A 15490-nucleotide genomic window follows, 5' to 3' on the forward strand; every position below is an offset into this window, starting at 1 on the left:
GAAAATCATCCGAAACGTATAGAGAAGCAGTCATCACATGTGTAGCGTTGGCGTTTGCAGAGGATTAGCTTTGTCCTTGCTTTCCAAGACAAAGGGTTCAATAAAGAATCTCAGGGCATCTCTCACTCTCAGTAGGCATCCTGCTCATGAACTGCCCTTCACCTCCCCATCTTTCCTTTCTGTCGCTGTGGCCGAGGGAGCCCGACTTCAGCAGACCTCATTAAAGTCCAGGCCGGCTGACCGCTCACGCATTCCACGCATACCAGACGGAGCAGAAAGCTTTAGATGTCCATTCCAGAGGCTTAATGAGGGAAACGCGTGAGGGGAGAGGGCTAGGGAGTGAGAGAGAGGGAGAGAAAGAGAGAGAGAGAGAGAGAGAGAGAGTGGGAGGCTTTTCACATACACAGTACAGAAACGCAACGTTCATGCTGAGATCCGGTTTTTCTGTAGTGTTTGCAAAGGCTTTGCAAGTTTACTCCCACAAAGCCTCCCCTGTGGAACGAGTGCTCTCAAGGAGCAGAAGTTTCTTTCGAAGCTGCGATTCAGTATTTTCTTTTAGCTGCGTGTCAATTTACAGAGGTTTTTGACAGTCGTATATTGATGACGAGTCCAAATTCTTAGAATGGATAAAGATTCATTTTTATCCATATGGCAAAGCCCCTGGAAAGAGGGAAAATTTTATTGCGTTCACATAGTAGCCAGCAAGGTCTCTGGGAAAATGCTCTGCTCATCCATAAACCTGAAGGCCTTCAGTGTAGTTTGATGATGGTGTTGCTTGTCCCCTGCCCCACAGGACACTTATTTATTTATTGAATAATGTTTAAAATTCTCTTTTCCTTCTCTTTATTGAATATTTGTTGAAACTTCATCGTTAACTGCATCCCCCTGCAGTGTGGCAGTAGCTCGTTCCCGGGACGTCCCCGCATTCGGGCCACCCATCCCAGAAGATGCCAAGTTCCCCAAGTCCACGGTCTTCCGGGACTTCCTACTGGCCAAGGTGATCAACGCAGAGAATGCTGCTCACAAGTCGGACAAGTTCCGCGCCATGGCAACGCGCACACGCCAGGAGTATTTGCGCGACCTGGCTGAGCGCCACGTCACCAGCACGCCCATCGATCCCTCCGGCAAGTTCCCCTTCATCTCTCTGGCCCACAAGCGCAAGGAGAAGAGCCGCCCATACCCAGGCGCAGAGCTGCGCAGCCCAGGGGCCATCACCTGGGCCGTGCACGCCGAAGACCATGGTGCCGGCGGAGAGCTGGAGGCCCTGCTGGCCATCTCCAACGACTTCCTCATCCTAGTGGACCCTGAGGCCAAGGCGGTGGTGTTCAACTGCGCTGTGCGCGACGTCATCGGCTGGACGCTGGGCAGCCCAGCCTCCATGAAGATCTACTACGAGCGCGGTGAGAACGTCTCGCTGCGCTCCATCAACAATAACACAGAGGACTTCCGAGAGGTGGTCAAGCGGCTTGAGGTGAGTGGGCAGGGAGGGTGGGGAGTGGGTTCTTGGGGGCTGGTCTCCGTTGGGGTTGTATCGGCATTTGAGGGATGCTTGAGGATCGCATCAAACTGTATATCGGGGCGGGCACTCTTAGGATTTTAAAACCGCTTCCCCCACAGGGGAACCCACCCCATGGGGCTTCCCTGCCATTTGGCAGGCTCCGAGTCCAGCCAGGCTGTAGGCCGGGGTTTTCACGTTGCCAGAGTGCATCCCCAGAGCACTCCAGCGTCTGCTTCCCCGAACCGCATGCCGCTCGGCTGCCTGTTTGGCCAGACTCGGCCTAATTTTTTGTGGAGAGCCTTTCATGCTAATGATATCGAGGGTCTGGGCTGCGAGAGGGCCTTGTCCTGCACACGGGCAGGCATGCGCGAAATCGTGAGGAGGCTGGAATGTACTTTCGCTTTGGCCCCCTGCCCATGATGACACTCGGCGAGTTGCAGGAGCTGCTGCCATGGCAACTGCTCGGCGGAATGAGCTTTCACGGCTGCTTTTCCAGGCGCCGAGAAATCTGAAAAGGCTCAGTTAGCAAGTGCTCAGAGTGGAGCCTTCCTGTGGACAAGGCGGTTTAGTTCTAGTTTAGCTCAACGCTAATCCCGTGCGGACCAGGAGACGAATGGGACCCGATCCCGTTTAATGCGGGTGGAAAAAGCTGGTTCAATACTGCAGTGTCTTCTTTTACAGAAGCCCCACAGAGAGAATCAAGATTGGCATGTGGAACATGCTTCCTTAGCAGAGACCTGATCTGATTCTAAGCCTAATTTAAATTAAAACATTTCATCTAATCCACAATAAAGCGTCTGACATCATGATTTATTCAGTGTTGTGTAATACAAGATAATTAGGGTAGATGTCATGTTGCCCTTCAGGCTTCAGATTCCTCTATGAAGATTTACGAGTTCAAGTGAACGATGGTGGTCTCAATCCAGCACGCCGGTGTTTGACCTCTACACCCCACCCCCCACCCCCTTCTCCTTGTGCCCCTATCCCTCAGTACCTGACTAAGGGCTGCGAGACGTCGGAGATGACCCTGCGTCGGAATGGTCTGGGCCAGCTGGGCTTCCACGTCAACTACGAAGGTGTGGTGGCGGAGGTGGAGCCCTACGGCTACGCCTGGCAGGCAGGGCTGCGGCAGGGCAGCCGCCTCGTGGAGATTTGCAAGGTGGCGGTGGCCACGCTCTCGCACGAGCAGATGATCGACCTGCTGCGCACCTCCGTCACCGTCAAGGTGGTGATCATCCCACCGCACGAGGATGCCACGCCCCGCAGGTGCGGAAACCGGCGCCAAACAGGCCGTGCCTCGCTGGGAAATGTAGTTCTCAGCCCTTCCCCCCTGCTGAGCCCTACCCCTCCTCGTCCGCTCCCTGTCTAACCCATCCCCCTCCACCCACAGGGGCTGCTCGGAGCTGTACCGCGCGCCCGTGGCCGAGTACAAGAGCAGCGGCAGCGACGGCGGCTCCTTCGAGTACAAGTTCCCCTTCCGCAGCAACAACAACAAGTGGAACCGCACGTCGTCCAGCCCGCAGCAGTCGCTGTCCGCCTCGCCCCAGAGCCACACCGGCACGCCCAACCGCGCCGTCAGCCTGGGCGCCAGCATAGGCAAGACGCTCTCCGCCGAGCGGCCCGCCATCCCCCGCAGCGTGTCCAGCGATGGCCGCCCCCTCGATTCCAAGAGGTTCGTATGTCCATGGGAGGGGGGTCTCGGCTCCGGCCGCCTGCCAAGCTGTCCTGTTGGCTGCCTTGTTTTTCCCCCACTCCTTTGCACCACCTTGTGTTCCTTTTCCTTCTCTTTCCTCTAACGGCCCTTCTGTTTGGGTTTGTCTCGCTCCCTCCCTCCCCCTCGCTCTCCCCGCGCACCTCTTTCCCCTCCTGTCTCAGGATGTCTCCCGGCTCGGAGAACTACGCCCTCTCCTCCTCCATCGCAATGGGCCGCGCCCCTCACAACCGCAGCTCGCCCAGCAACCTCTGCCCCAGCGAATCCAGCTCGGGAAGCTCCGCCCACTGGAGACAGAAGTCCATGCCTGAGGGGTGAGGCTCTCTGAGCTACAACAACACACTCTCGCTCTCTCTGTCTCCCCCACCACCCCCTCAGCTCCCTTCGTTTTTTCATTGGGCTGTCAGTGTATGTCAGTTTGTCCTCTCTCTCCTGTGCCATGGTAAACCACAGAAACTTGAGAAGACAAAGATTGAATGGGGTGTGGGCTAGGTTATCCATGGTCAACCCATGAAAAAAAATTAAGTTCTTACCACAGCTTATATAGTGTGTGTGTGTCTGTGTGTGTCTGTGTGTGTCTGTGTGTGTCTGTGTGTGTCTGTGTGTGTCTGTGTGTGTGCGCGCGCGTGTGTGTTTCAGATTTGGGCCCAGCAGACACTCTCCACTCCCGGTAGAGCGGCAGCTGATGGCCGAGGGAGGCGGCAGTGGCAAGTCCACCCCGAGCTGGCCCCGTGTGGAGGACTCGGAGCGGGCTTCAGCAGGTTAGAGCCAGCCCTACCAGTCCCACCTCAGCAGCTGTGTGGCAGGCGATGAACTAATGCACATGGTTAATGATGAGAAGGTTCAGTGTGCTCACTAAGGGGGTCGGGGCCATGTTACAAAAAACATCAGTAGGGAATAGTGGTTCAGACATTATTTATAAGCAAGTTATCAACTGAAAATAGTCTGACGTGTGTAACAGAGATGTGTTTCGGATAAAGAGAATAATGGACTGAACCCATCAGTGGCATAGATGTTCTTGTAGCACTGCCTCTCAGCCCCCCCCCCCCCAGCTCTACTACAAACAGCTGTGTCTCTGCCTGTCTGTGCATGCATGCATAATCGTGCATCTGTGCACTTGCGTGCCTCTGTGTGCTCGAGTCTGTGCATGCGCGTCTGTGTCCGTATGTGCATGTGCCTCTGTGTGTGCTCGTGCGTCTTGCGTGTCCACGTGTCCGTGTGCATGTGCTTGCGTGTTCATGTTGCTCCTCAGAAACATCTGAAAAGGAAATTGCATGCTAATGAAGTCTCTCTCTGGAGCTTCTTCCAGCCTGGGGCCAAAATTCTTTCTGCCCGGCTCAGTGCTTTTCCTCAGCAGTTCTTCGTTGTTTGGTCGTGGTGGTGGTATCTTTTGTCCAATGTGCAGTAATTGCAGTAATTGGAGCAGTGGGCTGTGTGGGCTCTCTTCCCATTCTCAAGCTAGTCTGTCCAGTAAGCAGGCAGACCTGTGATCTCCCAGCCACAGCACACCCTGAACACACACACACACACACACACACACACACACACACACACACACACAACAAGCAGCATTTTAGTCCTGCACACACAGAATGGCCTCATATAGAGTCCAGTGCACACATACACGTACACACTTTTTTCCCGAAGTAATGGGGTAAATACAGTAGGACCTTCAGCTGTCTTTAACACGGGTACCCCACTGATGCACTGTGCTTGCATTTTGAGGGCCTCCTGTTTGATAGGCTCTCAACTTCAGGTCTTGCTAGTCTTCAGTTCTCACTGCTCTTGCTATGACACACTCATTACGTTGCTCAGAAACACATGCTTCCTGGCACTGCCTCTCAAGTGCATTGGTATCGCTAAAACAGCGCTGGACTCTGGGATGTGGGATGGTCTACTGGTGTGTTCTTTGAAACTAACCTGTGCGCAGTGAAGAGCAGAATGCAGAAATGTTGTCAGCAACTGCAGATACAGGATGTACAGGAATGTGTATTTTCCTCTTTCCTTTCCTGGACATCATGTTGACAGGAATTCCCTCATTATTTTATTTTTGGTTGAGTCTCTCTTGTGGTGATGTCGACTTCCTGTTCTTACACTGACCTTTTGGCTGTCTCTCATGTCCTGCCCTCTCCACTGTCTCAAGGTGTGACCCACAGTGATCACATCCCGGGTCCTCCAGGAGCCCCACCTAGCAGGTGCACGGCCGGAGCCGTGAGTTCTCCTCCTCTTTCAGGGTTGGAGGTGTTCAGGTCACCAGCAGCCAGTGCTCACTTCCTGTCCTGTTCCACACATTACTGCAGAATCCTTTTCAGCCGCAATAGTGTTCTGTAAGATTTACCTATTTGTGCATTGAGGTCCAGATATGTTTTGTTGCATTATGACAATTAAATGTGACATCTGCCTTCCTACTGTTTATTCTAAGGTGATGGATACTATGTACTCAGTATGTATGTAGTTTTTTGAGATTATGTAAGCGTTGATGTAACTGATTTGGAAGTTCATACTTTCTGACTTTGCCTGCCCCAGTGGTGACGTCTGATGGCGTGTAGAAGGATGTGGACAGGAAGGGGGGTTGGTACAAACTGAAGGGAAGAGCTTTTCACTCATAACCTCCCACCTCGTGCCATTCTGCAAATGCCCTGCAGGTTTAACGGATGTGCAAACAGGAAAAGGCCCTCCTTCAGGTCACAATTTGACGTTGTCCCAATGGCGCGTTGACAAAACATAGCGTACGCAAACTGTATTGTGTGGACTGGCTTCAGGGTCGAGCAGTGTGTAACGTGTAGTGGCACAGGATGCATGCCGGGATTTTTGTCGGCTTGCTTCTGAACTGCACACTGGGCTGGGAACGAAACAGTGACCGAGGTTGACCGAGGTGCAGAGTGAATTCTGTTTTGTATTTCCTCGCCTCATGTATCTCTCTATTTTCCTCATACTTTCCTCTTTGCATTATTTTAGTACAGGCTGATTATCTTTTCAGCTGCTAACAACACTATTTTCAGAAGGCCGCCGCCTTACTAAGGCTATTTTTGAGACGCGCTGGTGGTTTGCGTCTCGTGGTAAGCACTCTGAGATCACGATGATGCGTTTCTTTTTATGGTGTCTTTTCACACGTCCGTCGTTCCTCGAGGCTGAAGGCATGTTTTGGTTCATCCAGAGCTGTGGACGTCTGTGGTGTGCTGGCTGCTGGCTGAGATTTCCAGTGCAGCATGCCTTTGCTTTGGACACACTGAATGCATTGGCTCTGTGGACCTGTTTGGTCTGCCTGAATGGGTGTTCGCATGCCAGGGCTGCAATGACCCACGGCCGACCTGCTCCCCTAAAATGGGAGGGCTGAATGTTCACCTCCTGATACACATGCACACTGTCTTAAATGGAAGCTGATGTCAGGGTTTCTACAGGTCAATGTATTTTTGTAATATCATGCAATTTTGAAAAGTATATTCCAGGCATGGAAAGCTAGAAGATTTAATCATTTTGTGGTTAAGCCATGGAATATCAGGGAATTTTGTTTGTAGCATCTTTAAAATTTTAGTTGCCATTTAACAAAATTTAATATTTTCATACATTTCCCATATTTTGTGAATTGTTGTTATGCATACTTTGACACATGTGGATTGTTTTTCCTTTAGTTAGGTCATGAAAAGCTTTTCAGTTAGTTTAAGCCAGGGAGAATTCATGGAATTTGACATTTGACTTTGAGTGGGAACCCTATGATGACCTGTGCACGGAACGTCTTTGTCATCATTTTAGCTTAACATCTCGTGCTGGGGCACAAAGCCAAAGCAGTTGAGTGCTAAAGCGGGGGCACCATACGCAGAAGCACACATGGAACTGGACCCTCTGAGATGTGGAAATCTCTCTCTCTCTCTCTCTCTCTCTCTCTCTCTCTCTCTCTCTCTCTTTCTCTCTCTCTCTCTCTCTCTCTCTCATGAGCTAACTTATTCTCATCAAAACAGGAATAACGAATCAAAATATTATATGGCAACCCTGTTTTGTCATTAGTGGGACAACATGCAGTTGTTTTTTCTATTTTATTTGTGTGTAATGTTTCTATAATCTTTTGTTTTAAGGTTTTTAGTTCATTCGAAGGTTTTTAATAAAGGGCTTGAGGAAGTACCTTGCTTCCTCCTCCTGAAGCTATCCATAACTGCTTGCTCCATCTATTTTTGTTATGCTGGCTGTTGTGTAACGCCGCAGCATTTACACAACAGCTTCGTTTCCACTGAATACACTGCCGTGAAGACGTAAGGCCCAGACACCCTAGAGCTCATCTTTAAATCGCACTTCATGGGAAGTCGAACTGATCGAGCTTCCAGGGTTACCGTATGGGGCCTGTGAATGTTTGCCTCTGGGTGTGTGTGGGGTGGGGTGTGATGCGGCTCGAGTGTTTATAGTACATCTCCCCCCCTTCTTACTGATGGCCCCTTGTTTTCTAAACTCATCATCTGGTTATCTGTTAAGCGTGCTCTGAACATGCTGTTGGATGTGTCTCTGTGCTCAGATGCCCCAGTCTCTAAGTCCGGCCCAGGCTACTCGGGAGGCCCGCGCATCCAGAGGCAGGATCAGGTCATTCATCTCTCCCCGAAGAAGAGTAGTCAGGTGGGCTTGGCTCTGGGCTTGCCCACCCCTCCACTTCTGAATGTAAATGGTTTCTCAGCATCACTTACCGGCTGTGAAATCGCAGGAGCCTCTGGCATGCTGGGTCACTTTGGACTCCTGCGGAGCGGCTCCCATGATGATAGCCATTGTGCCATTGGCCGGTATGGTTGTGCGTTTCATTATTTCGATGGTTTCGCTTCCTCCCTTCCCTGTTCCAGTCGGAGGGCCCCTACTCGCACTCGAGCAGCAACACCCTCTCCAGCACGGCATCCAGCGGCGGACACAGCGATGAAAAGTGGTACGAGCTGGGTGGGGCCGGCCCGGCCGACGCCGGTGAGTCCGAGCCCAATGGCCTGGGAGGCGGCGGCTACCTGCAGGGCGCCTCGGCTGACAGCGGCATCGACGCCCCGGCCTACGGCCCGCCCCACGGCCAGCCTCACGGTCCACCCCACGGCAGCTCCACTTCCCTGCTGGGTGTGTCCGGCCCTGTAGCCCGGGAGAGGGCCGCCTCGCCCTGGCATGGCCAGCCCGATGGTGGACGGCGCGTACTGGAGAGGTCCCCCACGGCAGCGGAGTCGTCTGCATCCTCCGCTGACGGGCAGGCCATCCACGGGCCGCCCGCCCGTAGCCCGCCCACGCACCTCCTGGTGAGGGATGGAAGCTCCTACAACCTCGGAGACATGGCCTCCCACTCCAGGTACGCACTCATTCACAGTCACGTTCACGTACATTAATCTGAACAGCTGCTAACTTGTGAACTCCAGCTGTCAAGAGTGAAATGGTCATCGTCGGTCATTCCTTTAACATGTTGATATGCATTTGCTGGCCAAAAAAGCTGCGATAGACACAAGTCATTCCATAAGTCTGTTTGACTATGCATCAGTCATTTCACTACGTGCTTGTTTGGACCTCATTGGGGAGATTTTGCTGGGTAAGCTGCAGGTTTGATTTAGAAATGCCAGTGTGGTGCCTTAAGCCTTACTGCTGTGAATGCGTGCGTGCATGTGTGCACATGCAGCTCACGGCACTCGGGGAGCCCCGGCGCGCTCAGCTCCTGCCACAGCTCACCACGCGACGACTCCCCCTCGGCCACCTCGCCCTGCTCCTCGCAGAGCGCCATCTCCGCCGGCCCCAAAAGCTTCTACCCCCGCCAGGGAGCCACCAGCAAGTACCTGATTGGCTGGAGGAAGCCGGGCAGCACTATCAACTCTGTGGACTTTGGGGATACTCGCAAGTAAGCCGGACGTCCATAAAAGCGGGGCAGGGGGTGGACATTGGAGCTTGGGGGGGGGGGGGGTGCATAAGAGCCTCAGCCAGGAACCTCTAATTACTGGCCTGCTAATTATGATTCGGGGTTCAAGTAATAGTGGCTCCACTACAGAATACAGGTTCTGTTTCATGGGTGTTCCTTGAGTTGGCTCAGAGCTAGCCACAGCATGGTGTGCATGCCCTTCTACCTGCTCCTGTGGGGCATTACAAGAAGACCTGTTATTACATAATCATATACACTGTTTAGACTGTGGGTTGTGCATGAAAAGGACAGTGAATGAGTCACTTTGCATGAGCTAAGTGAGCATTTGCTATTCTGTTCCACAGTTCTGTTTTTTGATTCCCTGGTCCGTGTAATTTCACACTGAAGAATTGGGTTTAGGAAAAATTAGCGTGCTCACCTTCTAGCTCACTTCAGCTGTTATTGTGGTAAGACTTCATGTGGTAAAATGGAATTAGCAGGTTATGCAAGAAGAACCTCTTCATCATGGTGCATTTTTCTTGTGCACTACTGCTGTTTTACAGTGCTGCATTATTGCCTCCCTGTGGAGAAAGATCAGTATGACACAGTGTGAAAGCAAATACACGGATAATAAATACATTTGTGCAGCAACAGTATAAATGCCAAGGTCAGTTTTCAGGAGAATAACAACTCAGAATCCAGGCTATACCATTGAAACACTCACTATATCAACATCTTAAAATTTGCATTAAACTTGCACATTAGAGAGTTCTTCTTATGTCATGATTCTTGGTTATGAAAATTCAGTTCCTTTAAATTATGCTTGTATAGGAGTGTCTGTGTTTCATCCACATTAGAGGGTGCTGGTACTTTGTGTCTGAAAGCGTTTTTCATTCGCCGTTTTCCAGGAGGCCTCAGGGTGAGGGGGCGGAGAGCGGACCTACTCCTCAGCCCCGCCCCTCTCTCCGAGACCTGCACTCTCCTCAGCCAATGGGCAAGTCCACTGTGGAGGAGGACCTGAAGAAGCTCATCACATTGGACAGCCCTCCCACCATCCGCTACGAGGACAAGGTACCCCCCCTCGCCTCCGACCCCACCTTCCTCAGCTGGGGATGAGCACTACCTGCAGGCCAGTTCTTCCACTGCAGCTCAGTGTCCAAGCATTCAAACAGCCTAAGCCCATGCATGTGTGTACTTTCACTGCAGTCATACTTTAAGGTGGTAGAGGCACAAATCTGATTTATTTGTCTACGTAGTGTGAACACACAAGTCTGAAAATTCTCAATCCAATTTGGGGATTCAACTTGTTTTTGATGTGAGGTGTTTTGTTTTTTTTTGGACAGCCACAGCACCTCCTCCTTTGCCGTGAACATTTGCAGCGTACATTTCACAACTGATTGTATTGAAATATTTTTTACTCATGGTTCATACATTTTGTGATCAAGCAGGTTCTTCTAATGAAAGACATTTGCATTGATATGATACATGAGCATGAACAGTCAAGTGTGAGAGAAAATCAGAACTGAGAAGAGCCCGTCATGTCTGCCCAGCCTGTGCTGTTCCGCTCCGGTTCTTCTCTAGCAGCGCTGTCGTTAAGATGCAAGCGTGGACGGCAAGAGGAGCGCATATTCCTCCTCTGCACTTCTGACATCTTGGCTCTTTTCCTGTCTAAAGGCTCCTTTTCCACTTGATCTGTCTGTCCTTATCTTCTTCCTCTCTTCTATCACCACCTCCATTCCTCTATCTGTCCTCCTCTCACCCTCCCTCTCTCACTGCCCTCCCCTTCTTTAACCCCCCCTCTTCCCCTCCAGCCGTCTTCCTCCTCTGGTTCGGCGGGTACTGGCCGCCGCTCCCTGCAGCGCACGCTGTCGGACGAGAGCATCTACCGAGGTCAGCGCCTGCCGCCGCTGGGCGACGCCGTGCTGGAGCAGGCCCTGGCCAGCGACGTGCTCTTCAGCTGCTCCACGTTGCCCCGCTCGCCCACCACCCGCGGGGCCCCTCTCCGCAGACCCTCCTACAAACTGGGCATCAGGATGCATGGTGAGCAGGTCCAGGCTCTGGCTTCCGCTGCACACAGGGAGGGAACCGTTCCACTGGAACGGAGAGGAAAGTAGTTCTGGATGCCGCACTTTAATGGTGTATGAATTCAGTCTGATATGATTGGATCATCTCCCCTCCCCAAAATTGTCTACAGTTTTAACTTAAGAAGAATGATTAATGTTTAATGTTGTGAGATTATCATTGTATGTTGTCATATGTAACTAACTTTCATTGTAGCATGCATCATATCTGAACTCAGCTCACACCGTGTCATGTTTTCTCGTTGGCTGTGGGTCAGGTGACCTCTACGCGTCTGACACCTCTCTAGCAGACCTGCATGAGCGCCAGAGGCTGCCATCCCCCGAGCTGGGCCTCATGCCCCTGCCCGATGCCGACACCGACAGTGGCCTGGACTGGACACACCTTGTAGATGCAGCCAATGCCTTCGAGGGTGAGGGGCGACCCCAGCGCAGTGAGCTACTCTTCCTCATTCTCTCAGCCTTGCTTCACACACAGCCCTGCACTGCTGTCAGCCCACGGTCTCTACGTGGTGCGTGTGTTTGTGCGATGCCTGAAGGCCACAGTGGGGGGGAGGTCATCTGGGTTGCTCAGTGTGATGTTGCATTACCACAGCTGAAATGGGTGAAGATATTAAAGCCCCAGGGAAGCTAAATCAGTGCATGCTTTCTAATTAGGTTCGTCATGGTCCTGTGGGCATTTGATATGAATAGACTAAATAACTGGAGACTTTCCAAAATGGGCTTTCCCCATTTTTTTTTTTTTTATTTCAATGTAAATTGCAGGTCCAAATCCTACGTAAAGCTTGCGTTAGCGTCAGTGGGTCGGTAGCCCGTATAAAGGCTTCAACAGATCCGATTCTTCCTGCTTGCGTTTGCCTTTGTGTATAGTTCTTATCAGAATATTCCGTCCCCTCCCGAACAGTTGTCCGTCATGTCTGGTACGCAAACGTTTGAAATCTTTGACACTGTATTCCCTGTGCCACTCAGACAGATGTGGGGTTGAAGCGCAGGGCTCTGGGTGAAGCACGTGGGCCCACTTGTCATATGGCTAACACTGCTTTCAGCATATTTGGAGTAACTCTGTCACATCTTCCATTATCACATTCTCATCTCATTCTCCTTCATCTTCCATTATCACATTCCCATCTGTCTCTCTTATCTTTCATTATCACATCCTCTTTCTCCCTCATCCTGAATCTTATGCTCCTATCCCCCCCCCGCCCACCCCCCGCCTCAGTGCAGAGAGGCTTTGTGTACAGCTCTCAGGACATCAGTCACCGCGGTGATTCCTCGCTCAGCCCCCAGCAGGTGGACCTGCAGGCCGTGGCGCACTCCAGACCCTCTCCCAGGTGCTCTTCCCTGCCCCATCCCACCCCGTCACAACACCCATCTGCACACACTCAGCCACGCTAAGTCCTCTTTCGCTCTCTCCCTGCCCTGTGCAGCAGCGAGGGGTCTGTGAGTTATGCGGGGAAGGTGTCTCAGCTGGAGGCCATGGTGAAGATGCTTCAGGATGACCTGAAGAAGGTGAAGGAAATGTGTCTGTAGAAAGCCTGTGATTCTCATTTGTGCACAGACCCACAGCACATCAGTCTAATAAAGCGCGTTAAGTGTCAGTAAGAGTGCACTCAGTATTGCCTACGGCCGAGCCCTTGGCATGTGGTAGCTGAACGCTTTACTTTGTTCCGGGGTTATAAAGCTCGTATTCTTGAAATGTTCTGTCGTTTCTGGATGTAGCAGATACAAAGCCTTATTTTTTTGGCACGTATTTGCACTCAGAATGCCTATTAAATTCCCAAGGATAGACGCTTGATCTTCTGATCCTTTTCTCGCATTTCAAAAGCTCGCCTGCTTCTGTGACACTGCAGGTTTGTGTATGTTCTCTCTGACCTCTATGACTGTCGCCCGTCTCCGCAGGAGCGAGAGGAGAAGATGAAGCTCCAGGCTCAAGTCAAGCGTCTGTGGGAGGACAACCAGCGGCTGCAGGAGGAGGCGCAGAGCTCTGCCGCCAAGCTCAAGAAGTTCACCGAGTGGGTGTTCAACACCATTGACCTGAACTGAGCTGGAACGTGCCCGAGCCCGGGAGGGGACAGGGCCAGGGTGGAGGCTGCAGGGTGGGTGGAATATGGGGTGGGATGGGTGGTGTTCCGGACGGATGACTCCCTGCCGCTCAGGGCTTGACCACTGGGACTGACGTGAGCGCAGATCTCTGCTTGCCACACGACAACACTACAGACCCCCGAGCATTTCCCGTTCTGGCTCAACAGAGACGGACTCAGAAACGGCACAAAAAGTCCCTCGGTCCCTCTTTGACCCTCACTGTACTCATGACTGGAAGAATTCTTGCTCCTCGCTCACCAGCGAAGGATGCCGTCTTCTCTCAGGTGGGAAAGGAAGGCACCCGCAGGCCTCGCTACTTCCTTCACGGCACTTCTCGTTCGGAGACGTAGGCCAGCTCCCCAGTGTCTGCCCGCCAGGCCGGTCCATCCGCCCTGCGGCGCTCTTTCCCCCAGGGATCACTGTCGCACTCAGCCGCGGGTGCAGCTAAGGTGGTGGTGGCTACGCCCTCTTTGCCGAGACGTGCTTCGTGAAGGAACTGTTGTTTGTTTTTGCGCTTCAAGAGCTGCCTTTTGCCATGACGTGAATTTTTTTGCTGAGTCACTGTGGGGCTTTATTTTGGAGCTTGTTTTCTTTTTTCTTCTTCGTTTCTTTCAGCTGCCTCTGCCCTAGTGAGGCAGCTCATGCGGCGTGGACCTCCGCTGCAGCCCCAGCTGGTCGCTCTCCAGACGAGCAACGCTGCGCATCTTTGGACGTGCCGCAAGGTGACCTACACGTAGCGAGCCTCCTCTGTCGTCCCAGCACGTCTCGCGAGCAATAGCGGGCAGTCCCATGTCTCTGATGCGTCTGCTTCGCCAGACTCTGACTGAAGTGTAAAAATCCTGCCGGGACCCGTCTCACACAAAGCAATCGAGCATCTCAAGCCTGTGGTACGAAAGCACCATGTCTCCACATGTGACCTGGAATTCAAAGAGAAATGTTTGGAGAACAATTCAGTTATTTATTTCATTTCTATTACAAATAAATACGTTACTCTATACAGTACACCAGTGTTTACTTTCCAAAAAAAGTGCTCATTCCTTTCCAAGGTTTTTAAATTTTTATTTGAATTAATTTCAGCAGAATTCAGCCTGATGTTGTTTATCTTTTGTATGTTTGTGGTGCCCTGGCCTGCTATCGTTGTGTTGCCTTAGTGCCATCTAGTGGTGAAAAGTGGTCTTCACTCGACTTTTTTGCTATAATCTGTATTTCGGTTTGTGTTCAGATGTTCCAAGAAATTGCGTTTACCATTGCAGTCTTAGAGTAGCCCTGAACTAATGGTGTAGAAAATCAAGTTCAGGTCAGTATGTTCATTTCAGAAACGCCTGAAGTGACCTTCATGTTGTGGCAGTAGGAGGAAAGTGGGAGGAGGAGCTTCTGAAAGCCGCAGGGTGAAGGCAGCACAGCAGGCTCTTTCATAAGCTTGCGCTGTGCCTCCCTCACCTAAGGCTGACCTGATGTGGGGATCTGCTGAGATCCCACCAAGCGCACGGACCCGCTCGCTTCCGTCAGCAGCGGGCGCTCCTGATGAACCAGGAAGCGCATGACCTACCGCGGTGGCCAGGGAGGCTTGGTTGGACAGCGCTCCTGTCTGTAATGGATACAGCTGAGCAGCCGTGCCCTGAGCTCTCCCTCCCAGCACTGCGTTTCTCACATCTCTCCCGGCCAGCATTTGAAGTACCCTCCGCCCACCCACCTTCCAAACATGGGGGCGTTTTTTGACCACAGAAAGGTCAGTGGTCTGACCACACAGTTGCCTCCTGGTATACCAGCACCCCCTGTGCTGCGGTGAGCGTAGGTACCGCTGGGCTGTGGTCAACTGGGGATTTCTACTGCTCACTTAAGCTCTTGGAGAGCTCCCAGAGTGAGCGTGGCTCTCGCGTCTGCTCAGAGACGACACTATTTCTCACAGCCAGATTGAGCTCACGAGATCAGAAGCAGCCCCGGCAAAGCGAGTTGAATTTTGAATTTGACAGTGAGTAGAGATTATTGGTTCTGTTCTAGGAATCATTTGATGCGTTCTGGCATACCCCCTCTGCTGCCAGCAGGTAACCAAACACGACAATCTCTCTCCAGGCCTTCTCGCACCCTCAGCTGAAATCCCGCACAGCCTCCACATAGGGTTCAGTGCTGTACACTCTAGAGAATGACTGTCTGAATTAATAAGTGATAATAAATGTGTTCCCTTTCTCTGCTATAGTTTCATTCTTCTTCAGTCAGGAAGGTTGTAACGAGAGCTGTCTAGCTCTCTGACTGCTGAGAATGTGATTATTTTTAATAGCTCAGAAATT

The 15490-nt window shown here is 51.9% G+C and overlaps 1 protein-coding gene across 5 annotated transcripts in view; it reads left to right on the forward strand.

The window, feature by feature from the left end:
- sipa1l1 (signal-induced proliferation-associated 1 like 1) overlaps positions 1-14914 on the forward strand; it is a 59466-nt gene extending 44552 nt beyond the window's left edge. For 3 of the 5 annotated variants that reach the window (XM_035524294.1, XM_035524295.1, XM_035524293.1), the window contains 14 exons: positions 892-1471; positions 2490-2764; positions 2889-3170; positions 3374-3523; positions 3849-3970; positions 7714-7811; positions 8030-8508; positions 8830-9045; positions 9951-10113; positions 10854-11082; positions 11381-11554; positions 12340-12451; positions 12548-12629; positions 13020-14914. In XM_035524294.1, the coding sequence (XP_035380187.1) occupies positions 892-1471; positions 2490-2764; positions 2889-3170; positions 3374-3523; positions 3849-3970; positions 7714-7811; positions 8030-8508; positions 8830-9045; positions 9951-10113; positions 10854-11082; positions 11381-11554; positions 12340-12451; positions 12548-12629; positions 13020-13163 (3106 nt within the window). In that variant the 3' untranslated portion in view covers positions 13164-14914. The remainder of the gene's footprint in view (positions 1-891; positions 1472-2489; positions 2765-2888; positions 3171-3373; positions 3524-3848; positions 3971-7713; positions 7812-8029; positions 8509-8829; positions 9046-9950; positions 10114-10853; positions 11083-11380; positions 11555-12339; positions 12452-12547; positions 12630-13019) is intronic. The other 2 variants (XM_035524296.1, XM_026998460.2) reach the window with 2 other exon arrangements.
- Positions 14915-15490: the final 576 nt, after the last annotated feature.

The sequence above is a fragment of the Electrophorus electricus genome, chromosome 3, assembly GCF_013358815.1.
Source record: "Electrophorus electricus isolate fEleEle1 chromosome 3, fEleEle1.pri, whole genome shotgun sequence".
NCBI lineage: Eukaryota > Metazoa > Chordata > Actinopteri > Gymnotiformes > Gymnotidae > Electrophorus > Electrophorus electricus.